General features: G+C 29.1%; 2 protein-coding genes across 2 annotated transcripts; one reads left to right on the forward strand and one right to left on the reverse strand.

Moving 5' to 3' along the window:
* Window positions 1-14: 14 nt before the first annotated feature.
* LOC105253010 lies at window positions 15-7,917 on the forward strand. The gene is made up of 14 exons (XM_025411543.1): window positions 15-34; window positions 796-878; window positions 1,285-1,549; window positions 2,197-2,341; window positions 3,167-3,366; window positions 3,495-3,601; window positions 3,886-4,107; window positions 4,493-4,702; window positions 4,790-5,092; window positions 5,443-5,541; window positions 5,773-6,158; window positions 6,851-6,965; window positions 7,079-7,243; window positions 7,675-7,917. The coding sequence occupies exons 2-14, from the start codon at window positions 804-806 to the stop codon at window positions 7,870-7,872; spliced, it is 2,490 nt and encodes an 829-aa protein (XP_025267328.1). The 5' UTR covers window positions 15-34; window positions 796-803; the 3' UTR covers window positions 7,873-7,917.
* A 673-nt stretch (window positions 7,918-8,590) lies between these two features.
* LOC105253009 (Short neuropeptide F) lies at window positions 8,591-25,668 on the reverse strand. The gene is made up of 4 exons (XM_011260741.2): window positions 25,564-25,668; window positions 18,660-18,761; window positions 14,592-14,773; window positions 8,591-10,120 (listed from the first exon to the last, which is right to left on the reverse strand). Exons 2-4 carry the CDS (start codon window positions 18,754-18,756, stop codon window positions 10,064-10,066), a joined length of 336 nt encoding a protein of 111 aa, XP_011259043.1. The 5' UTR covers window positions 18,757-18,761; window positions 25,564-25,668; the 3' UTR covers window positions 8,591-10,063.
* Window positions 25,669-25,891: the final 223 nt, after the last annotated feature.

Below are 25,891 nucleotides of genomic sequence, written 5' to 3' on the forward strand. Positions count from 1 at the left end.
TATATATGTATAGATGCTACAGTAAAATTATCATGTGAGTAATCTTAATATATCAAGTAATCACATATTATTGTACTGCATATTGAATTTTTGTAGTGACACATATTTATTGTTATTGAATTTTTGTAGTGACACATATATTTATTTATGCTTTAAAAAGAATATTGATTTATGCAAGTTATCTTAAAAAAGACATATAACATATTCATTATATAGATCGTGTTCCGAAATTGCTGCCAGTTTACTGCTAGCACTGAAAATATACGTAATGTGCACTATAGAATTTGCAGTACTGACAGTAATTTTGGAACACAGCCATAGTATCCATCATGAATATTTTTATGTTTTTTAAGAAATTTTAAATTAGTTATACAAATATATGTATATATTTAACTAATTCAATTAGTTATATATATATATATATATATATATATATATATGTATATATTTATATATATCATATATGTATATACATACATATGTGTGTACATATAACTAATTAAAAATTTTAAACTCTAGAAAAATTGTATATATGGATATATGTGTGTATATATATATATAACATAATTATAAGGTTTCTTTCATTAAATTAGATAATTGTATATTAAGCAACATTTTTTGCTAAAGCAAGATCATATCATGTATATATATTATATAAATAAAGTGCATTCTTAATTTCAATTACATTGCACCTATATAGAATTTGCTTAATATTTGCACATAGAAAATTATGCATAATGAGATAATTAAATCATATTGTTTGACAGTACTTATTTACTCTATATTATTCGATAGAGAGCAAAATGGAGATTATGGAAGATGGGAATTTGGTCGATCGCGTAAGAATTTTATTGCAACGAGATATGCAATATTACCAGGTACCAATTAGCTAGCTATAAATTATTTGCCATTAATGTAGTTTGTATTTTATATTATATTTGTTTTCAAAAGGATATGTAATATCGAAAGCGCTTTGTTTCGAATTTATTATGACATTATATTTGATTGCAAAAAAGTTGATTTATTGACCGCGGTTTTGAAACTGGAATACATATATGCGAATTGAACAATTCAATTATTTATCATTATTACGTATCATTTTGTGATACATACATGAATTTTAAATACTAAATTAATAATGCTAAATAATTAATAAGTTATAATATTTTAGTGAAATGCAAATTTGAATTAATTTATATGCGATATATTATTTACTCTAAAAATACGATACGCCGTAATTAACACTCATATACTACTCATATAATATTGTAATTTGCGATATAGGAAATGCAAACCGTTTTGAGAGAACCGCTGTGCCTACGCATTAGCGGTGGAAAACTCGATTTTCCACGACACGCTTCGTTCGCCGCAATAAAGATTGTCACATGGTGGGAAGCGGATTTTGTAGCCGCTTTTAAGCGTGCCTCTGGTTTAAGCTCTGCCGAAAACGAAAGCACGTCCAGCGTCGATAGCGAGGACGGTGTTATTAAGCGGATTCAACCGTCCGATTTTATTCTGCTTGTTGTCGATACCGCTGAACAATTATTAGGTACATTTTATCTCGATGACGAAAAATAAAATGAGATATTTCAAACGCTATCTAATAAAAAAATATTAATAGGATAAAATAAAAGGAAATTGATAAATATATATTAGGAAAATATTGATAAATATATATAAATTATAGATTCTTTATATAATTTAAATGTAACTATTCTAATTAAGCATGTTAAACTTTTAAATTTCAGTTTTTTATCTTAGTATAAATAATAATTATTAATATATATTTTGTATTTTTAAGATGTATTGTATGTGTGTGTGTGTGTGTGTGTGTGTGTGTGTGTGTGTGTGTGTGTGTGTGTGTGTGTGTGTGTGTGTGTGTGTGTGTGTGTGTGTGTGTCAAAGAAATTTAATTCACTTTGAAAGATCCTTGTCGAATTCGTGGAATAATACCGTAATTAGATCTTGGATTAAATTTCTACTTAAGAAAATCGATTCTAATTAAATAATACAATTTCGCTGTTGACTCTTGTCCCCTTTTAATTTACTTTGTATTTTTATCTCATCAAGAAAGTTGTATTTGACTTAAATAATTTTTTGATAACGGCACAATATTCTAGAGATTTGTAAACTTAAAAATATTTAAAAAAAGCATAAAGAGATGAAACGATGTTTTTCTTACTTTTCCATTTTCAGAACATTTGCATATGTTAATTCAAGAGTCTTTAGATCACGCCGATCTCACTGTGCTCACCGCCACTTTGGGCGCAGCAGCACTCATACGAAATTGCTTATGGTGTTACAATCAGCACACAAAAGGAACTATCTCTTCTCAATCAAGGTGCTTTTATAAAGCTTAATTAATTATAATGCATAAATATTATAATTCATAAATATCAGTGTTTAATTAATTATAATTTTTTTTAAATTATAATGCTGTGAAATTTTTTTCAAAAAACAGTATAATATTTGTAGAATAGATTTTAGATTTTTATTTTAATCTCACTAATAATTTATCTTTTATTTACCATCTTTTTTCGGAACAAAGTAGAATTTTGTTTAAATAATCGTTAAAAAAGAAAGAATTGATTTTATGCAATGCACATTATAATTAGATGATTATATAACACAAAAAATATATATATATATAAATAAATATATATATATATATATATATATATATATATAAAATTATTTTTTCTCAAAATTAAAATAAAATAAATTATTTTTCTCAGACTAAAAATATAAGACAAATAAAGAATATTTTTTAGTTTCATTTCCTTGTATTTAAAATAAAATAACTGTAAAAACTGTAGAAATGAACATTAGAATTCTGATAAAGGAGCGTTATGTGGCAACGATAGCATTTGCCAGCTATATGGAAGATCCTAAAATCGAGTTTAGTATCTTATTGTTTCTCCTATGTTGGAAAAGACTTACAACCGATAATCGAAGCTTCGGAGATAAGTTTTGCTTTTACTATCAAGAGAAAAAAAATAATAAGATTCGAAGGATTTTATATATATATGAGTGATGCAAAAAGTTTTGCTATTTAACCAGAACTAATCTCTAAAGCCGGCTCTAAATAAGGCAAAATATATGATTTATAGAATATATGAATATATGATTTATAGAATCCATTAAATCTTTTTTTTTCTCTTTATAGTGAAAAAATTAATAAATCCCACAAAGCATTCCACGAAATGGCCGAAGCCGTGGCAGAGAGATTGCTCGACCTACACTGTAGATTAATTTCGTTGTACATACTTAACGAAGCGGATTCTCTCAGCTGGCATAGCAACAAACCATTCTTTGAGAAAGAGCGTTGTTCCTATGTTGTACAGATGTGGTGGCTGTATATGCAAGGTAAATAAAATTAATATTAATTCTTATTTCTTTGCGAGTATTATAATTTCAGGACAGTATTTTACAGAGATAGATTTATAACGCTCCAATATAACATTTGCAAAAAACGAATACGCTAATATTTTCAGGTACTAAGGCGGATTTATGGAATACTGTCTCGCCTAAGATGGCACAGCGTGTATTTTCAGAAATGCTAAACGAATCCCTATCTATCATAACGACGCGATTCATTCACGTAAGGCTGCAATATATCACGACTAGTTTCGATTAATTTTTCAATTTATTTTGTTCCGTTGTTTCTCTGCGTAGAACGCTTTATTGTTACCATGAATCACGCAAATGAAACTCGTTTGAGCAAACGTGAAATTGAATTTTATCGATCGTTTTTTTTTCTTATCACTTGCATGCATTTATGCATTATGCACGTTCGTCCGTAATTTATTAACGTTTGAGTGTCATTTGTGTGTGATTCAGTAAGATGGAATAAATTAAAGAACGCAAATAATGAAATTGCAACAGGGTCGACCGTCAATAGCACGATCCGAACAATTTTGGTCGGACGCCTTTAATGTGCTCTGCTGTACGGGATATTTAGCTTTAGGTGCATGTGTCGATGGCGACGGAATGATAGGTGCACGACCGAGTAATTTGCCGACAGCGATAAGAGATATACATGCAAAGTGTAATGAATTATTAATTTGCTTGTTACTTAGAGGCACTCCTCTCAAAGAATTGTATCAGGTAAGAATTGTGTCAGTCTCTAGAGTGGTAGATTTTAAAAATATTTTCCGGTAAGTTGAACATATTATTTGAATATAAAAACACATTATTTTTATTAAATAAATCAATTAAGTAAATTGCAATTGTTATTTAAATTAAAATATTTTCCAACAAGTTAAATATAAAAAAACACATTGTTTTAATTAAATGTAATTATATAAATTGAAGTGCTTAATATTAAAATATGGAAATTGTATAAAAAGATAAAAAATATTACGTATTAAATTCTTTGTGCGATTTAGTGACACTTATTTGTATCATAAAGAAAAGTGTACATTTAGTATGATAAAAAATATCTTTCAATATTAAACGATATAAATAATAAATAAATAATTTCGTTATTTAGATCTTTCGACACGGATTGGAAAATTTGGCGATACTGCGGCCGCGACGCAGTCCGGCTCCTTGGCTATTAATATGCGCTTCGAATTTATTAGGATTAGACGCAACTGATTCTCTAGCTGACATTGTAACATTACCCGAAGATAAAGCTGTCATTCTTGAATTGAATGTCATGAGACATCAGCCTCAACCTAATTGGCCTCAACTGATGAAAGTAATTATTAATAATTAATTTTAAAGTTCTTTTTATTTTTAAGTCTTACATCTTATTATTATATATACGTAAACTTTTCTCTTGCAGGTGATATCGATGAACGATTATATCGTAGGCAAGATGCTATTAAAGACGTTAGTACGTCAAAATGTGGGCTTTACGTCCGTGGACGAGTGCGACGCACTTGACAAATCGAAGAAGGACGAAAAGAGTTGCGGTGGCTTCTTATGCAGTGGATCAGCGTGCGATAAATCGCTAAAAATAACTTCGGCTTTGGCATTATACAGCTTATTTCATGTATTAGTGGTAACCGTTAACGAGCCGGAGCGCGTAATTATACCTGCATTAAAGCAGGATCCGAATTGGTCCAATTATCTGGACAGACAACAGGTGCTTTTATGAAATATTATAGAAAGATTTAATCGTGTAAATTTATACCAACTCTCATTAAAATATTTAGATTGATTTAATATGTCTGATAATTTAAATTTATATATTTAATAAATGTGTAGGGAGTAAAATATAAAACATATGATTAATATTACAAATCGACGTTTTAAACACGAGTTAAGTAATATTTATTTATTTATACGGGGGAAATAAATACAGAAAAATATTTCTTACGTAAAATTTTGATAAATGCAATTTCCAAACAAATTCTTAATTTTATTGTATGTGCAATTTGTAATAATTTAATAATGCATCACTTCACTAATTATAATTTACTCATTATTTTAAAGGTTTGGAATCAATCAAGACCACCCTGGCTCAATGCCTTAATAAAGCCTCTGAAAATCATGATGCAACCGATAGTCGAGATGCTTTTAGAAGCTGCGAAAGTAATTGCAATGTATCATGTATGACATGCGAGATGCGCGTATCTAAAAGTTTAGATTTTTTTACAAAAATATTACTCATATTTAATCGTTTTTTTAACGAAAATTAATTTGTTTTTGGGCAAATCGCGGAGCTATAAGGGAAACATAAAATTGTGAAGTCTGATACGCGCGCTCGCCGAAAGAAGGTGGACATTTATTTAAAAATGCATTATATAAATTCTAAAAATTCAGACAGGTGCCAGCATATATCAAACCATGTCGCTGGCAATCGGTTGTTTCACCGAGTTGTACGTGACAGCTTCGACTCCCATTTTACGCGCGGCTTTCGCGCTCAACGATAACATTCCCGCACATTGTCGACCGATCGGCGGCAACGTGTTGCTTCAAATACTGTGCGCTGCCCTGTACTCCGGCTTTCTGGATGTGTCTGCAAAGAGCGGAAGCAATGATGTCCATGGTACACCGAGTTCCGAAAACACGAGCTGCGAGCTGAGCCCCTTTAATCCTTACGATAGATCGACCGCTGCCACTGCGCTCGCCGAGGCAATTTGCAGCATCGACGAGGACAACAAGCACACGGCGCAGATAGACTCCTTCTTGCTTCTCGTGAAAGACAGGTGCATCTCTTCTTTAAAGACTAAAAATTAATTATTTTCTACTTGATTATTTTTAACTTACTAGTATCTTCTGATTGGATCCAGTAGAAAATACAAATCGAAAAAGTATTTATAAATGCCTATAGATGTCTAGCCGTTTTTCCGATCTATCATTTGTTACTGAGAAAACGATCGATTTTCTTTTACAATTTTAACTATATTATTTAAACTGTATTTAATGAAAATATTTAATGAAAATATTTAATGAAAATATTTAATGAAAATATTATAGAAAAAAGCATATGAAATTTGCAGTTTCTTAAGAAAGATTTATCGATTTCAAAACTGCAGATTTATTTATCAAAAATTTGTTAAATGATTATTGTCAAGAATTATGTATTTTATGTATTTGTTATTTTAATAAACGTGTTAAAGGAATTATAGATTTATTGTAAAAATTCGAGAATGTATTGTATATGTTTCGCATTAAAATACATGTTATGCATATTATTATATATTATATTTATACTTGCATTTGAACTGCATTTAGCGTTAAATATGTAAAATCTCTGAATGAATCGAACTTGCAAAATTTGATTAAAATAATTAACGTAACGACTTAAGTTACTTCACTTGTAACTTGTTTAACTTAATATTAATTAAAAATTACATTTTTCGTTTTATTTTTTATTTGAGTAAAAACTTTGTTACAGCCTCAGAAGAGAAGGTCAAACTTCGAGAAACGACAAATTACAGAACATGACTTGCGTCATTGAAACTTACACGGACGAATTATTGTTCACAAGTACTGGACGACGTTCCTTAAAAGTGAGTAAAGCAACGATATATTATCATGCATTGATGCTCATATATTTACTACAGTAGAAAAAAATGAATAAATTGATAAATTGATATGGTACATGATTAATTTTACGTGTCAGATTATATGCGAATATTTAGTCCGAGCATCCGATTGGGTATTAAATAATCTACGTTGCGACGAGAAGAACAGACAGATGGATTTGCTGAATCTGCCAGAAGTCTCACCCATCATAAAACCTCTTGCACACTTGATGTTTCATATCGAGGATACCTGCTTTGATCAGGTTAGTAATAAAATTCTGTCCTCTTAATATAAATTATAAATTTTAATATCTATTAGATATCTATTAGAGCAAATTTGTTTTGATTATAATTAGTATGCATATATATTATATATTGCAAGTAATTTTTTATTTATAATAAACACATGGTAAATAAATTGAAATTATGAAAATATTGCTTTAAATTACTTTAAATTCAATAAATTGTTCATATATTTTATTCATTGATTATAAAACGTCAAAAGAGAGAATCTGTAAATAGCATATCTGTAAATGTGCATATCGTATTGTATTTTTAAATATTGCACTTAAAGCATCATACAAGAAATATATATGAGTTTTCGAGAAATGTTTATAATTCTATACAATTATATTGCAAATAATCATATATATATATATATATATATATATATATATATATATATATATTTCAGTTTATGGTTAATTACGAAGCAACGAATTGGGCAAAGATATTAACGATGCCTTTGTCGATTACTTTGGAGCGTGTACGAAGTCAAGTTCTTTTAAGACCAGAATTGAAGAATGTCGGAGATCTTAGTCATGAGGATAAAGAAGTGGTGCAATCTATCAAAAGAATTTGTTCATTTGTCAGGTCAGCACGTTTCAAATAAGTGATTACATGCATATTTAACGTTAAGTAATATCTTTTTCCTATAATATCTATTTTCTAGTCTTGCATTATTTTAATTCTCTACAATTAGATTATATTCATTGAATAATATGTATCTTTAATATGTATATAATACTTGTCTAAAATATCATACAATGCATTTAAGTCAAATATTGCAAATGTATTTAAATCAAATATTGTAAATTCCATTCTCAAATCGAAGTGTGTTTTTTTAGGTGGGATTTTTTTCCACTGTGTTTTTTTAGGCAAACTTTTCTTTCCGGCGTGTTTTTAACTTTCAAAAATCTTTGTCGCGACTTTACAGTAATCTATCTTCTTTCCATTTTGCATAATGTATTTAAAAATATACGATCGTGCAATTTCATCTTACAAAATAATCGTGAAAATTGTTCACGTCACCGAAAGTTTTTAATTCTAGCTTTAAGAGGATGTCTAGTTTTTAAGTTTACAGATTTTTTAATCTATCTTGAAAGAAGTAGAGAATCGTTTTAATGAATAAAATATTTCTCCAGTCTCTTTTTTGTATTTAGATTACCACATTGAACTTTCTTAACCGTATCAAAAGTTTAACTATTATTATCTTATAAAGCAATTGTGCATCGTTGCGTTAATAAAAATGCATCGAGGCCATGCAGTATATTCGCATGAAAGCATTCCGTCTTGGGATTCGTGGGGAATCAAGAATCTTGTAGAACACATTTGCTGCAGAGGAATAAATGTGACACAGTGTTACATAATAATTTATTTTTAATTTTGCAAATTGACATATTCACACATTTGAGACGCGACCCTCTTTTTGCGGCAAATAACTAGTCCGTATTTTTTTCTTTTTTTTTTTTACACATATATATTTCAATCGTCAATCTACATGCACCAAAGATTTTGCGATCGGCCCCCTTAATACGCGTGAGATTTTTAAATTGTCATAACAGTTTTATATAGCCCGCCCTGTATATATTTTATAAACAGTGCAGATATTTTTTATCATGATACAACAATCATATTATTTGGCACATTTATCGAAATACTACGCCTATTAATTTATCGATAGACCAACAGGCCAGCTGTTGAAAATTATAATATCCCAGAAGTATTGAATAACGTAAATAATTTCATACATAAAAAGATGTTTCATCTCTCTTTGAAGAATATTCAGCAGAAAATCGATTCGAAATAGTTCCATTATGGACCAATAAAAGCTCTTGAAGGATTTCGTCTTAAATGGGCAATAAAACGCCATGTCAAATGTGTTTTAATGCGAATTTAATTTCAAAAAACTTGCTGATCAACATATTAGATGTTGATAATGGAAAGATCACTTTTAAATTTTTATAAATTGCATAATTAATGTCAAAATTGTTTTTTCGGTTTAAAGATTGAATTTTAATTTTAATTTTGAAATAATTCAACATCAAATTTATTTAATACATTGTCGGTAAATCGCTTGAAAAGTTTGGGATATCCTTTGGGATATCCTTTGGGATATCTTGTATATGTCATCGCACAGGACGCAAATTATTTCTATGTTCTGTGCCGATGTGCATGTAATTAAACGAGAGACCAATTGCTTTCGTAAACGATCGAAGTGTTCAAATTGTTATTCCCACCGAATGAAGGACTTAGGCCAAGTGTCCTTTTACAGCGCTGCCATTAATTAACGAAAACGACGAGGTAAAATGACCGTCGTCGGTATCGTTCAGAAATGCCCACAATTATACGAAATAAATATAAAGTGTCTTTGAACTCGTGAAACATGAACTTGAGATAAATTATTCGTCTCGTAAAATCTCGTACAAAACGAAACGGAGACGGTTACGTCAGTTCCGAGAACGCGTCGTTAAATTTAATTAACACATGTGGAAATAACACGCGCAAATAATATATAAAAGACACAATATTTCTCTTCACTTTTAATTAATTCTTTGTATTGCACAATTAGGATTGTGCAAATTAGTTTCATTGTATGCTTTGCTCCTTTTAAAGAGTAAGAGACGCGAGAGAGGGAAGCCCGGTCAGCGAATAAAGTACGCACGCATACACACGCACACACGCATGCACGCACTCGCACACGCGCACGCGAGACATGAGTTATACATAATATTTTATACAAGACAGAGTCGCGTTTTCATCAAGAACGAATTGAAAAGATGTCCCTGGATCAGCTTCGCCGATTAATTGTTGTCGTCGTATCCCGCCACCGCGCCCATAGGTCTCGGCAGAGCCCTCGCCTGAAACACACCACGAAAATGCTAATTACTTAATTACTCGTGAAAATCCAGTTAATTGTGCACTGTCGCGATTCACTTGGTTTAATGTCGAACAAAGCCGAAGAGAATATTTAATCTATACAAAAGGTATTCTTTATGCGTCTGCCGTTTTTGTATCAAATAAGAAAGAGAGAGAGAGAGAGAGAGAAAGAAGCGCTATGAAGCATAAAAATATAATAAGAAGGAATTTAAAAAATGCAAAATTACTGTAATAACAAGGAATTAAATGCAAAATTATCATTGAACGATCAAAATATCAATTTAATGATATATATAAACTGAGAAACAAAGAGCAAGAAATTATATTGATCGAATACACGTGTGGTCAATCACAAAACATTGACAATCAAGTGTAATTTGAAAAGACTTGGTAAAGAAATATAGAATTCTTCTAAATGACACTTAATACGATCTTATTAGAGGGAAGAAATTGTGAGGCATGATTGAATAGGAAAATGGAATCTAATTTTCTTCTACACAAGATATCTTTCCTTGTCATTATAATTTACGTGATATACATTTTCAATAATTTATCCGAGTTATATCTTTGATATAAATATGCTATGTAACTTTGTGTCTACGAATGATCATCTTTATGTTTCACGCATATCGTCGCGCATATCAAAATATTATTATAAATTATCCTTTCTTAAAAAGTAAAAATGTCGCTGATTAAAGCAGTAATAAGACTTTACCAAAGATCAGTAAATATATTTCATTAAAAAATAAATTATTAAAAAATATTAACTGATCTTATCCGTAAAATTTCAATTTTTAGTGCTATAATTACAATTGACCACTGCTTATGAATGTGATAATACATTGATTCCATTTAAAAGAGTGTCATTTCATTAATATATAATATATAAATATGTAATATATAATTATTTATATAAAAAAATATTATATTTGAGTTACTAGTGCAAGTTATATATATTTATAGAAAAAGAAAAGAAACGTGTGTCGTGTTAAATCGTTGACAAATCGATATTGCTAGTGGTTTGCTAATACAAATAAAAATTTCAGTACGTTACATCAATCTTGAAAATTTGTACTTGTCATGCTTGTCGTCGTCGTGATTGCTGACAATACTAAAGTTCGTGGTGTCCCCCATTTGGGGAGGAGAACTTTTTGCGAGGAGATAATTATCAAGTTCACTGAGACGAGAAGAGTTCTCTCCCTTGTAACATATTCAAACTGCGCGAGGAAGAAAGTCCAGTTTCTCTTTGTTGGAAAATTTAAGCCCATTTTTCATTAAATTATCATGATCGTTTCAAGATGTTTAAACGTCTCATGATTCTTCACTGCTAGCTAACTTATTTTTTTTACACAAGTTAACGAAATATCGTCTTATCCAAGTACAGAATAAATAACAGAGAGAGAGAGAAAAAAATCTTATAAAGTAGTAAAGAGATCGCTTTTATAATTTATTTTAAAATTAACTGAGAAAAGATGCAGTTTTCTCTATAAATAAATATTTAAGATAAATACTAAAAAAATTATAGAAATACACCGGAAGAATATAAATTTGTTCTTCTACTGCGACGTAACTTTGTACATGAAAAATCGATGTTAAATGATTTTTAATGATTTTCATTGTCCTTTTTTCGAAAGAACTGAGACATCGATTCTTTCTTTGGCTCTTCCACTGCGCGATTAAATCTAGTGCTTTTTTTACATATTTGTACATCATATTGGCCGCAGAAAGACATTCTCTTCGACGTACAGACGTGACAATGTATCTTTGTTAGAAAAAGGTCGCGTGCTTCGTCGAGCACAAGGTGACATAAAATTATTCCGTCAGGCTTTTGAAGACGAAAATTCCGTATCTTCTTTACACTGTATATCATATACACTGTATATTAGCTTTTCAGAAACGACATACTACAAATTATGAGACACATATTTCTATAATACATATCATGCATATAATGTTCATAAAATAAAATTCAAAATTGAAATAAAAAGAATAAGTAAAATTGATTTATTATATCTTCTTTTGCGTGTAGATTCGAAATCAAATTGCATTTCTTTCAAACTCATATATGTATAATAAAGATGCGAGGAACGCACCAATTTTTAGTAATTATATATATGCATTCTGTATCCGTATAAAATGCAATTTGTTGTTCATTTTTCCTATATTAAAATGCATGCATTAAAAGGAAACGAATTTGTCTCGTTGAATATTTATCTTGGCGTTTTATTAAAAGAGAGACGTTAGATATGAATTAATATATGTATATATATACATAAACTTTCTCAAAGCGAAAGAGCTTTTACTGCATTTTTTTTCATGTATCATCTCTATGAGATATATATTTGATAAATAGGGCATCCTTACATTGCACAAGTAATGAATATTAACAAATGCTAAAAGGAAAATTGTTTATCGGCTGGTGTTGAGATATTTTAAGCAGAACAGCCTTTTGCTTTCACGAATATAGAGCCATGAGAATTTTACAAAATTTATCATAAACAAAATGTAGACGGTTTGTTTATATTTTCTAACGATTTCTTACAACATCAAATATGGTAAAATAATGAATAGAATTAGAATAATGTATACATATGGAAATAGCATTGTTAGAAAAGTGATAGTAAATGGAATTTTTTATTGACGGATAATCAGTTCTAAATTGATTTTTAGATGGAAAGAAAGTGCGAAAAAATTGCACAATATTAGATTATCAACTGATATTTTTTGTATAAAATGTAATAAGATTTTGATTTTGCCTGATTCTTGTCTTCTCATTTTAAAACCGAAATACTCGAGAGGAACGCGGTTTCAATTTCCTTATTTTTCTAACTACTGTATCATAATCTTTGTCGTATTGCCCTGCGAGACAATGTACATGTATATCGCGACTATAGTTTGCTTCGCAAGAGTTGCTTTACTTTCGCTAATTACGAGAAAATTAATTTCCCAGGAAATACAGGCCACATTAAGATAGAATGCAAAGAGGATTCGCGAAAAGCATTATGAATTAAACTGTACGCACTCTAGAGACAGAAGTAATTCCGTAATTCAAGCAAAACATATGTATCTCTCGAAGAGAATATTCATTGTTATCAACATGCTAAACGCTCATTACTAAATTACGAAAAAATTTGTGCAATTTTTTTTTATGTTAGTCTCTCTTCGCGATCGATTGTATTATGTCTTGTATCATTGTTAAAATTTGTTTTAAATGTTCAAGTTATAATTTAAGATGCACGCAAAAATTTATATTATTTAAAGTAGTGAGTATTAAAATTTAATAAATATACATATAGAATTAATCTTGACTTGCATATTTAATCAAATTAATGATTTCAATCGGTGAATAAATATCTTTGTATACAAAAATTCAACAAGTTACTAAAATACATTGATCTCTCTCAAGTTAATATCTTCCATGAATTTACAATCATTATATTTAATATTTAATTTTGTCGTATAAAACTAACGTAAATAAAAATGTGTAATTTGAAAGATTTAATATCATAATTTAATTGTAGATGAAAAATTATATAAAATCATTAATAAAGTGGAAGATTATATTATAGAGAACTATAATAGCCCAAAGTTATCAAGTTTAGTTTAGCATCAAGATCTATAAATATCGGTGTAACCTTTCTTATTTGAATAATACAAAACACAATAATATAATATTTTAATTAATTTTTCTTGGAAATTATATCGTGTTGTAAAAAATATACTAGAGACAGACGCAAACAATTTACAGAAAATATAAATTGAGATTTTGATATATATTTATTTGTACCGCAATTTTCAAAATTGAGTTGGTATAATTTCGAAAAAAAAATAATTAAAATATCCTTTCAAAGATGAAAAAGCTTCACAATATTTTATGTTTTTCTTTTTAAACATATATAAAATCTGAGATGAAACACTTCGCGATTAATGTTTGAGATATTTTATGTTTTATCATTTTCTTAAATAGAATCGGAGCATTATCACTGAAAAACGCAATTATTGGTGATTTTAGTTATAATTATTGTACTAAATCAATTGAATCTAATTGAAAGAATTAGTTAATGATAATGATTGTTTCAGTGATATTAAAAAAATGCAGCTTATATATTATGATATTATGTATGAGATAAATTTATAGCAAGTTTCATTTCAAATATATTATCATTCAGATGTGTTCTTCTTTTTAAAAGTTGCAATACAAAACAAATAAATAAAACTCGAAAAGCTACACCTGATAAATATGTATAATTATTATATGTGACATTTCAGTGAAATATTACTCTCATATGTGAATATTTTCGTTGAAGATTAATGAAATACTCGTTAATCTTCGGTGAAATCTTGTATCACTGCTTTAATCAGTGATATTTTGATTTTAATTGAAGAGAGCATTAAAGCTTTATTTTTACAAAGACATTTATGCGCAATTATGTCTCTTGATAAAGAACTTACGGAGACGTGCGGTCCAGAACGACCAAATCGAAGACGCAGCGACGGAGATCGCTGCGACTTGCGGATCATCAGGTGCTCCAACGGGATGCCACCAAAACCAGCGTTATCCAACGTATTGCGTTGCAGCAGAAGCCTGTACAACTCGTGGATATTTTCCGCGGGCGTTTTTTCCGCCATCTCTTCTGCAACACATAATATAATCGTCAATCACCGATTACCTATCGACAGGAGACGAATGAATAACGATGAAACACGCCTATTCCTCGTCACTATCGCGATATCGTGAACAATGTCAATATAATGCATTGACGTGACTCCCGTTTTGATAGGGTTTAATCGCTCACATTTTGACATGCGTGAATGATGTATATCAGCTATCGCATCATGTTGCTATCATGTTCCGATTGCCATCAGCAAATCCTATTGCGAAGAAATCTCGAAATTCATCATCGAATCTTTTTTTATTATCGACAGATCAATAAATAAAATTGTCAATTGTCAATTGTATTTTAATTATGCCTTGGAAAACGGCATTAAATTGCTTGATCATGATCAATATTTGCGTTAAGATATTTATCTTACAATTTTGAAAACAAAAATATTTATTATTGATGAAGCTTGATCTCTGGAATGCTCCCATGCGATCTTTCCATATGATATGTAGGTGTCGTGTCTTATTTCAAAAAAATGTAAATCAAGTGCGGGTGCATCTATCTTTTATATGAAAATGGAAAGAAAATACGATGCTTTTTACAAGTACATCCGTTTTATGCGATATTAAAACGTTTTACGATAAGTAACATTTTCCATATAAGAGCGTAGAGCCCACTATACCAATTGGTGGGCGTATAGTTATACAGCTATACTATCGTATATAATCTATATGTTACCGCTATAACGATTATTTATATTTATTAGTTCGTATAAATCGTCTTATGAAAAAAAAAAATTTCATCGATGCTAACGTTATTCGACGTATCATTTATCGTATACACATATATTGTATTCAGAACTATGGCTTTTATTATATAATATTAATTTTATTTAAAAAAAAAAGCAATATGTATCTTTTGTATTTTATCTCTACGAGATTATAGAGACAAAATATAATCTCTAATAATAAATTTTAAAAGACAATAAGGTCTGAAATTTAACATGAGCTATGCTGTTAATCATCAAGCCTGAAAAATTACTTTTACGTTTGTTCCACTTTTTTGCCCTTAACATAAAGTATATTGAAACTATAATAATGAGAACTAGAAGAGAATTTTTTACATTACATTAATTTTCATCTATTTAAATTAATTTTTATTTTATTAAAATAATTAATTTTTATTTTATTAAAATAACAAGAGGTGTAAATTTTAAAGCTATATATATTTTTATGTTATAAAAAATAGAAAATGTGTATATGTATCTGCAGTTATTTTTAGATACCGATTCGACGAAAGCTAAACGAAGATAAAAAGCGACGTTTGTATTTTAAATATACGGAGTACGTGTCGACCTTGCAAGAATACAGAGGATGGAATTTTCCCCGCATGTTTCGATATCCCACAAAGGCAAATAGGTAACCATTTTCCAATTGGATAGACACTTTTGAACTTTGTGAAAAACTTTGCGAATAAAATTCGAAAGCGCGATGTAAAGCACATGCGGTTTTTCATCGAAAACCGCACCGCACTCGTACACGCAATCGACCCAGTAGTTTCTATAGCAAAACAAATTGCAAACAAAAAATACGAGAAAAACATCTATTGCAAAGTGATATTTTGCAAATTGATATAAGAAAAATGAAATCGACAGTACGAGTTTAAATGTAGATAGATAGGGCTATTCATCACACCTGTTGACTATCGCAACGCTATTATTGCCTTTTCTGCATGTATAATGCGGATCGTTACGTTAAATTTTACTATTTTCATGAAGCTAAATAGCTTGCTCTTATTTTGCTATATAATAACTTCTCCCCGAAGCATTTTTGATAAATAATAACATTGAAACTGCGAAATATATCGTTTCGAAAAGAAAAAATTGACGCTGTTCTTCTCTGAATATAAAAAAATGATTAATCGAAATGTATATACTAAACTATACAATCGAGCGGAACTAATTTCGAAATTTTGTGCCGCTCGATCGAGCGTTTTTACAGAAAAAAATATCACGTATTTAAATTCGTCCATGCATGAATCACTGCATGAAACGTATCGATCATAAATGCCTATGTACGATAAAAAGATCTTTAGATAATTTGTTCGGAAACGACGATGTCATAATAATGTTATTTCGAGAGGGATTGTTGAGTGACAGAAACACCTTTTTATAAGCGGATTGACTGATTTGCGCGCGAAATTTCAAGCAAAATAACGTAGGATCGAACTATAACGAAATCCTATCTTTTGTGTGACACGAATAATATTTAATCTTTAATCATTCTGTGGCTCACAAACATAAACGTTTCTGCCAATAAATGAGAATAAATGAATCTCGAGGGAGAGATCGCGTTCAGGATGCCTGTATTCAATGTTTGATTCGCAATGAATATCGCAATTAATATCACGCAAATCGAAATGAAAATTATTTCTATCAACTTAATATCTTATTTTTGTGATTATTATTTTTTTAATTATTTTAGAGTCTCTCCTTTTTTAAGTTTAATTTAGATTATTTAAGTTTGTTTTTTTTTCGAGAAATGTATCTATGTAAGACTTTGTAATTCTTTAAATCTTATAAATCTTATTAAATTTTCTCAAATTTTATTGCTCAAGTTTTTCACTTATGACTATAACATTCACTTATGACTATATCATTCAATTCTACGTATCTGTCGTTAAATCTGTCTGGCATTATTTTTATTAAACTTATCGATTATAAATATCTAAAAACCAAAAGACCCTAACGGATAATTTTTTCGAAAATGGATATAAATTTTCTTTTTTTCCCTGAAAAGCCTAAAATTGATCCTTCCTTCTCATTTTATTCTATTTATCACTCTTTTTTGCAAAGTATAACTGGACTTTTTACTCGAAACGCTAAATATGTCTCGCTGAATATGTCTTTCATCTTTATGTCTGAAATTCTCCCTTAATATCTTAATATTTTATTTTACAATTTGCTTCATATGGCTCGGAGAATATGTCATTAAAACTACGCTCGTGCAAGTTATGAGACGCTCTGCGTATTATAATATAAGAATTATGATATATGAATTACCGAGTAAATTATTTTACACGTGAGGCTAAAAAAATAATTTCTTAGAGTAATATAAGAAGACATATTAGCCGTTGTATTACTGAGCAATATAACGAAAAATTTAATTAGACTTATGCTTTTTTCTATAATCATCTCTAGAAGCCCACCAGCTTAATAAACTATCCTTTGCGATCATTAATTATTGTAGTGATAGACGTTGGCGATGGTCTCGTGTTGATACGCATTACCGGTAATAGAATACAAAACATGTTATCATGCCAAGTGAGAGTAAAATTTTAATGAGACTTATGCAGAGCATGACGAGGAAATAGCTCAGAAGAACACAGAGTTACATCGGAGAAGCGAGAAATATTCATTATAAGAATTGAGCGATGTCGCGGATTTATCAAGTGAGTTTCAAACAAGTTTTAACAAAAACATAAGAAGCTTATTTCAAAAATTACGGATAATCCATAGGTACATAATTTCTAGTGCCACTTAAAGGTATAATGCGAATAAAATTGCCTAATGCGTTTTAACAAGATCGACTTGAAAAATGTTAAATCTTTCGCCAGCAATCCATAATTCCATGGTTTTTTTTGCACCCACAAATTAATTAATTATAAGAACATAGAAAAGATATCTGATAATTAAAAAATACGAGTTTATCGACAATTAATTATTATTAGCAATTAATATTAATGAAAGTTTGATTAGCAATTAATATTAATGAAAATTTGAAGAAAGAGAGGAGAGAGACAAGAAAGTTTTTTGTGATTGTGCGACAATTCCATTAATTGGAGAAAACTAAAAATTTTAAGAATTTAAAAATTAAAAAAATTTTAAATTTCAAATTTCGGAAAACGTGTGACTTACCTCCGTAATCCATGTAATTCTCGGTGGCGTTTACGAGGCCAACTGTCACAACGAGAAGGACGAGAGCGGCGCAACGTTTAGCATACATGGCGCTCATATCTTCTGCAATCAAAACGGATTCTCGTTTATTTTTTATATCGATTTCGCCTAATCTAATTTAGCTTTATATTGAGTGCGCGCATATGTATCAAACATGTTATCTAATCAACGTAACGCAATGAACGATTTTTTATTCTGTGAGAATAAAAGATTGTCGAATATTTCCTCATAATTCGAACGCAATAAAATGTAACGCATAATTTCGTTTCGTTTTATAGGAAGCTCTTTTTGCATTATATATATATATATATTCTTTCAAAAATTATATAACACAACTGACATAATGACATAATGACGTTGCAAACGTTTAACAAATGAGATAAAGTAAATTCAAGACCGCCTACGGTAACATACGCCAAGTATGAACTTTACCATTGAATAACATCGCCGAAGCAAGAAACATTACCTTTAAAAGCGCAAAATCCTCCAAGCGACGTTATAATAATTTTATCAAGAACATTCCGCTAAATCATCTATCTGTTATAAAGAGCCAAATGTAATGCTTGTTTCAAAGTCACTTGGTAAATTCGCGTCTTTTATTACGTTAATGTGTATAAATTAATATTATTATCTGCTATAAGCTTCAATTATTTTATTGTAGTTATTTTAAAGTAGCTTTTTTATGCAAATTTCTACAATTGAATTATTTGTTGCTGAATCAGAACATTATTTATGAGAAATTATAAGGTGAAAAATATAATTTGTATAATTATTATTAATCTTAGATCTTTTATTTTTTCCGAATCTGTTCTTCTCCTTAAAAAATGCTATTTTTGCTACTTCATTTTGAAAAGGAATGTTAAATGGCGAAAATTGAAAAAATAAAAGTTAATGAATAATGTAAAATTTATAGTTATATGCTATAATGAAACATTAATCTATAAATAGATCTATTTAAAAAAATTAAATATTAACGAGAAGAGCAATATACGCTGTATGTGTGTAAAGATTTTTTATAATTTTTTTTTATTAAAATCGATATTTTAATCTTGAAAGACTGAGAAATTACACGATACATTTGCAGAAATATATAGCTCATGTAAATTACATCGTTTATCGAAAGATTTTCTCAATTTTTAGAGCTGATATAACGTATATACTATTTTGTAAATCTAACTCTTTAAATTTTTATCCAAAATTTGGGACAATTGTTTATCGTCAATATATTGGCATTGATGAATTTCTCGCATAGGACAAATATAGCTAGTTTTTTACTAGCAGATAAGAAATAATATTTCAAGAGCGTAATTTTACCGAGAAAATTTTTCAACTCATTTTAGAGCATAAGTTGAAGTGCACCCACGCCCTCGATTCACAAGGGGTCACGTTATCGGTGTCATCAAAGTTAAAATATTAACGAGCCATATATTTCTATATGCTCGGTACCTCTAGTCAGCTATCTTAGTTATTTATATCGTGTAATAGCTAGGGAGTAGGAGGAAAAAAACCATCGGCCTCATCAATCCTGCGTTTTTTGAATAATTCATCAAATTATAATTATGATTCTTCTTAGATTGAGTCTACCGTGAAACGACGTGCATGGATTACGCAAACTATGTACAATTAAGTGCATATATCTGCTAATTCTTTTTTTTGCACAACACTAAGCTGGATGACATTTAAGAACAATATCGCGTGAATGTATATGATATCCCCACATCAAAATCATATCAGGACAATCCGTGTAACGCTATAGAATTAACATGACTCAAAATGAGGCTATATATTATACACATATATGCAGACATGATGGATCTATATTACAATGTGCGTAATTCAGAGATATAACCGAGATATTAATACGCGACCATGGGACAAGAGAGCCTCACTCATGTAATACCTGTGCATAAGCTGACGATATGAAATTTCGGAGAGGCTACTTGTATGTTCGCATAATAAATTATCCAAAACCTAACAATTTTTCCTGATTTTTTCGTTGTTTCATCACTCAAAAAATATGATGTAGCTCTAAAGTCTTTTTTCTTTCTTTTTATCTTTAATTACAATGATAAAACGTATGAATATTACGTTTTATTTATTCAAGATAAAAATTACATTAATGCAAATGTAACTTTCATTCCCTTGTCGCTCTCGGAAGATTTATTACAAATTCTCAGATTATTAATGTAAAGACTGTTAACATTCAAACAATATTGTAACTCATCTAAAGAGAAGATTACGAGTTTTTCTATCCAAGAATACAGATTATATTATGAATAAATTATGCAATGTTTTTTTTTCACAAGCGAGAGAATCACACAGGAAAACAAGAGAAATATCATGATATTTATTTTATATTTTTTGTATTTATATAACACTTCTGAATTTTAAAGCCATTATAAATTTATTTACGAAAGATCAAAATTATATATTTAAATAAATAATATTCAACAAAATATTCAATATTTTCGAAAATTTATACACTATTTGATATTCAGTAAATATTCAGTATATTTTCAGTAAATATTCAGTAAATATTCAGTATATTTTCAGTAAATATTCAATAAATATTCAGTATATTTTTCATTTCATATATTTCATTCAAATAGATATTTTTTTTAAATTGTACGATTATCGTACAGAAATTCAATATAATTTACGTCGCTGCAGTGCTAATTGTCATGGTATATGATGGATCCCAAGTTGTCGATCTCAATTTGTTATTAATTCTATGGACGCGTTACAACATATGACATATTGATTACTCACACCGCATTTATCAGGGTAAATCCGTTTAATCGCTTCATGATATTCGATATTGAACATATATATATATATATATATATATATATACATATATATCAGCCAGACATAATATACGCTTGTATATAATTGATTTATAATGCGTAAATGCATTTCCCATTTGTATAACAATTTCATATACATATACAGATATTTCATAATATTTTAAAATTGTTTAATATTGCGATAAATTTAAAGAAGTTTGTCTTCGTTTAAAATTTAATAGCACTCCATTTTTTCGCAAATTCAATTTCATATTAGAGTTTTCATTGAGTGCAATTTTAATAACTATGATTTTAATTAAGCTTTTATTAAAGCTTAATTAAGTTCGAAACTGGATATTTTAAAGACTTCATAGAAATGTGTATTTTTTAAATATATGTAATTAAATATATGTATTGTTAAATTAAAATATATAATCTAACAATTTTCAAACTAAAAATATTTGCATATTACAAACTTTTTATTATTATTAATGAGCAAAAAAAGTATCTCATGAAAAGTAAACGATAAACGTGATCTAAAAATTCCAAAGCTTCTTGATAGATAATATATACTAGAGAGATTAACATAAAGAAATATTTTATATTTCTCCATCACGATAATTAATGGCAATTTGGTTGCCGTGCTTCCGAGAAATAATTGCAATAATTGCCCATCCTTTTACTCAGGATGTGTTGCAGGCTTTTAAAGGACATAAATAATTTACAGGTATCGCTGAAGATGGTGAAATGATATTTTTGCTTTATCGACTATTCTTTACCTTGCAGATACCTTGTCTGCGCAACATCACTTATAAGGACTTTTAATATATTTACCTGCCAGCGCTCGAAGAAGAAATAATAATTAAATTTTTGTCATATAAACGGTAACCGAACAAGGAGAACATTGCGATAAAAAACTCGATTAATATATCATTCTCTAGTCGAGTTTTTACGTGACGATCGCGATGATTGTTCTCTAATTAATCATTAATCAAATGTTTTAATAAGCGTGTAATGGCAAGAAGCATACTCTGCAACTTGTTGCGCAATAATGAAATAAATCGACTTTATCGGATTATTGATTTAGGGTAGAATTAAATTTTAAAAGACCTTCGTTTCAAAAAAATTTCATTCATGTAATGAATACGTCGTATTTACGAAGTATCGATGTTTCAAAGCTTCCTACAATTACTTATTGTCCCGTTAAATTTTCAAGTTACTCGCTTACCCCAGGCTGACTTTGATTACATCAGGTGTATACAAGCCAAAGGTAACGTGTAAGTTAAATGAATTTTGATCACCTAATGGCACCGGTATTTAATACTCAGTGGATGCGTATGTCCCACATACGCATTTCTATGTTGAAAAGTTTAATAAAACATTGACATATAACAAAAATTATGTTTTATGTAGCGAAAAGCGGATTTGTAAATTTGCGATTTTGTGAAAATAAATGATATAAATACATTCAAAGGAAAGAGAGAGAAAGAGAGAGGGAGAGAGGAAAGGAGAGCTTATACACATTTGGATTATTTAAGAATTAAATGTAAAAATATTAAACTTACTTGTAGAATATAATTCGCGAGTTGCATAATAGCCGAATAGAGAGAAAAATGATAAATTAATATTTAATTTGAAAAATATAATGCAGTATAATCGTTAAAGAAATAGTAAAAATAAATGATAATATGCAGATGGCAAAATTATAAAAATTTTTTATTTAAAATTATCTTATAAATTTTCAAGATTTGTGACGTTTAACACGAGAGGACTGTAAAAACACATGTTTACTCTACGCACACTTTGTTTACTCAAAATTCACGTAATTAATTGCGGGTTTGTTGTTTCATGCGTAATGTTTGTGTAAGTGCCCCTAAACACTCCTGTTTGTGACAATTGCATTATCATGACATTATTATATATGTACAACAATAATGTTATAATAAAGCTAAACTTCAAACGTAAAATTTAAAACAGCAATAATGATTTATATCACATTAAACACATATAATGTACATGATAACATAACTTGCGCTCGCACGTATGTGTGTGTGTGTGTGTACATATTGAAAATAATTACACAGATTTAATCAAATCATTCTGCAATTTGCAAATATTCAGCCAATCATGTAGCCTATATAATTCAGCTACAGGGTATCAATCTTTCTTTGTCCTCTGTTTTATACCTTTGACCTACGTTAATAATTTATCACCCATTACGTTACGATAAAAAAGAATGACTGGGTGACCGATATATTTTCAATGGATTACGTACATCATAATCATAAAGGCAGCATACTCAATTTTTATAGCCAGTACAAAAGCTTTTTCTTTTTTATTTAAATTGCTATCGATTAAACGTATCTAGGCAATAGTTGCGCGCTGCTTTGCTACTTCTGATCTAGATTTCAGTAGTTGATTTTATAAAAGATGACAAGAGCAAAAAAATGCAACTAAGTAAATATAACATATACTTTTGTTTTCAATATATAAATATTCTTAATAATTATATATTGAACAACATGATGACAAATTAAATTATTTACATTGATGACATTTATATTTATGACTTTATCTATAAACTATATGAAAAATTATCCAAATGTTTTTAAATTAAACGTCTATCTTGTTTATATATCAGTAGAATGTTATATTTTTGGAAAAATTTTAAATATTTCAGTCTTGTTCTGAAAAAAAATTCTATAACATAATAAAAGGTATAATTTTCTGAAACATACAGAATTATTTTAATATTAAAAAGTACATACAGAATTATTTTAATATTAAAAAGTTAAATTAAACTTAGCATTTTAGAATTAATCTTATAATGATTATGCATCGTCATTAAGTCGCGTAAAGGATAATATAATTTAATAACGTGTTCGCGTTTGTTATTATGATATACATATGTATGTCTATCATGACTGCATGTATGCGCATTAATCTATAGATACGAGAGAATACATTTTTCACACATGTGTGTGAGATATTTGTCAATAAATATGAAACAAAAGTTAATTAAATTGCGAGAAACCAAAATATAATTTATTTATTCTCGATTATTTATAAACGATTGTTGCCGTTTTAATCCAATGGAAAAATATAAATTTGACATTAACTAGATGTAATGAAAAATGTAAAATGAACATGAGCAAGAGAGAGAGAAACATCATTTTATATTAAATTTATATTTTTTAATCTTCTTGAATATATTGTTATTGTGTTAAAATAAAAATGAGTTGACTGATATTTATTAAATAAAATTATACTTTTTATAAGTAACAATTACGAGAAAAAAACTAAAACGAAAGAAGAAAACGTATGTGTCATATAGATTATATAGATCATATAGATTGATCTAAAATCGATTGATCTAAAATCTTCCAAAAACTAGTTTTGAACTGATTCTAGAACTGATTGAATGACGCTGTTTTTGTGCGATTTAAATAAAAACTTTAGAATAAGCAAATTTTTTAATTAGTGCAATAAAAAATAAAATAAATAATAATTAACATTTTATTGTAATTGATATTATAAATATTATTTAATTAACAAATAAGGACTATAATAATATGTCATTTATCACAATATTATTATGAAAAATGATATCGGCAGAATATATAAACTTTTATAATAATAAATTCGTTATAATAATTTTTTTTAAGGCGGAACATACTTTAATTAGATAGAATTATATTAATAGATGTATACGAATAGCTCTCTAATTATATATAAATGTAACAAAATTTTGTTGCTCGGGGTGACAAATATTTTATTTTCTAAATATAAAGTATAACATCAATTCTTTCACCTCCAACATAATTTGCATGTTACAAAAGTCTAACTCAGATACGATAAACTTAATATTAAATCTGCTAAATATGCAAATGAGAGTAAGTGAAGATTTATTATAGTCAGAACAAGATTTAATCATTTTCGAATCAAGTTACAGCAAAAAAAAAAACAGATTTTTCTACACGCACAGAATGTAGACTCGGAGTAACAGAATCTGTCTCGAGAGAAAAGAGATAAATTTACAGGAGGGAATAGGGAAGAACGAAACAAATCGTCGAACTCACCGCGTTCGAATTCTTGAGCGTTAGTCTCAGATGACGAGTGAAGATTGAGTGAAGCTTGCACGTTACGGCGGTAATGATGCGAAGTGTGGCAATACCGAGAGTCCCTTTATATATATAGGAAGCCGCTGTGCCTTCGATGGGGGATGAAAGAGAGAAAGATGATGAGAGAGAGAGGGTAAGCGCACAGGTGGCCGCTCGAAAGCGGCCACGCGGTCATGGGGCGCAAGCGTCCTCTTCTTGCCCTGCCCCCGTTCATCCCTCTAGCTCTTTACCACTCTCTCGCGCGCCGAGACAACCACGGGAGATGGAAGATACTTTTCTCTGTCGC

The sequence above is a fragment of the Camponotus floridanus genome, unplaced genomic scaffold, assembly GCF_003227725.1.
Source record: "Camponotus floridanus strain SB8 unplaced genomic scaffold, Cflo_v7.5 scaffold4, whole genome shotgun sequence".
NCBI lineage: Eukaryota > Metazoa > Arthropoda > Insecta > Hymenoptera > Formicidae > Camponotus > Camponotus floridanus.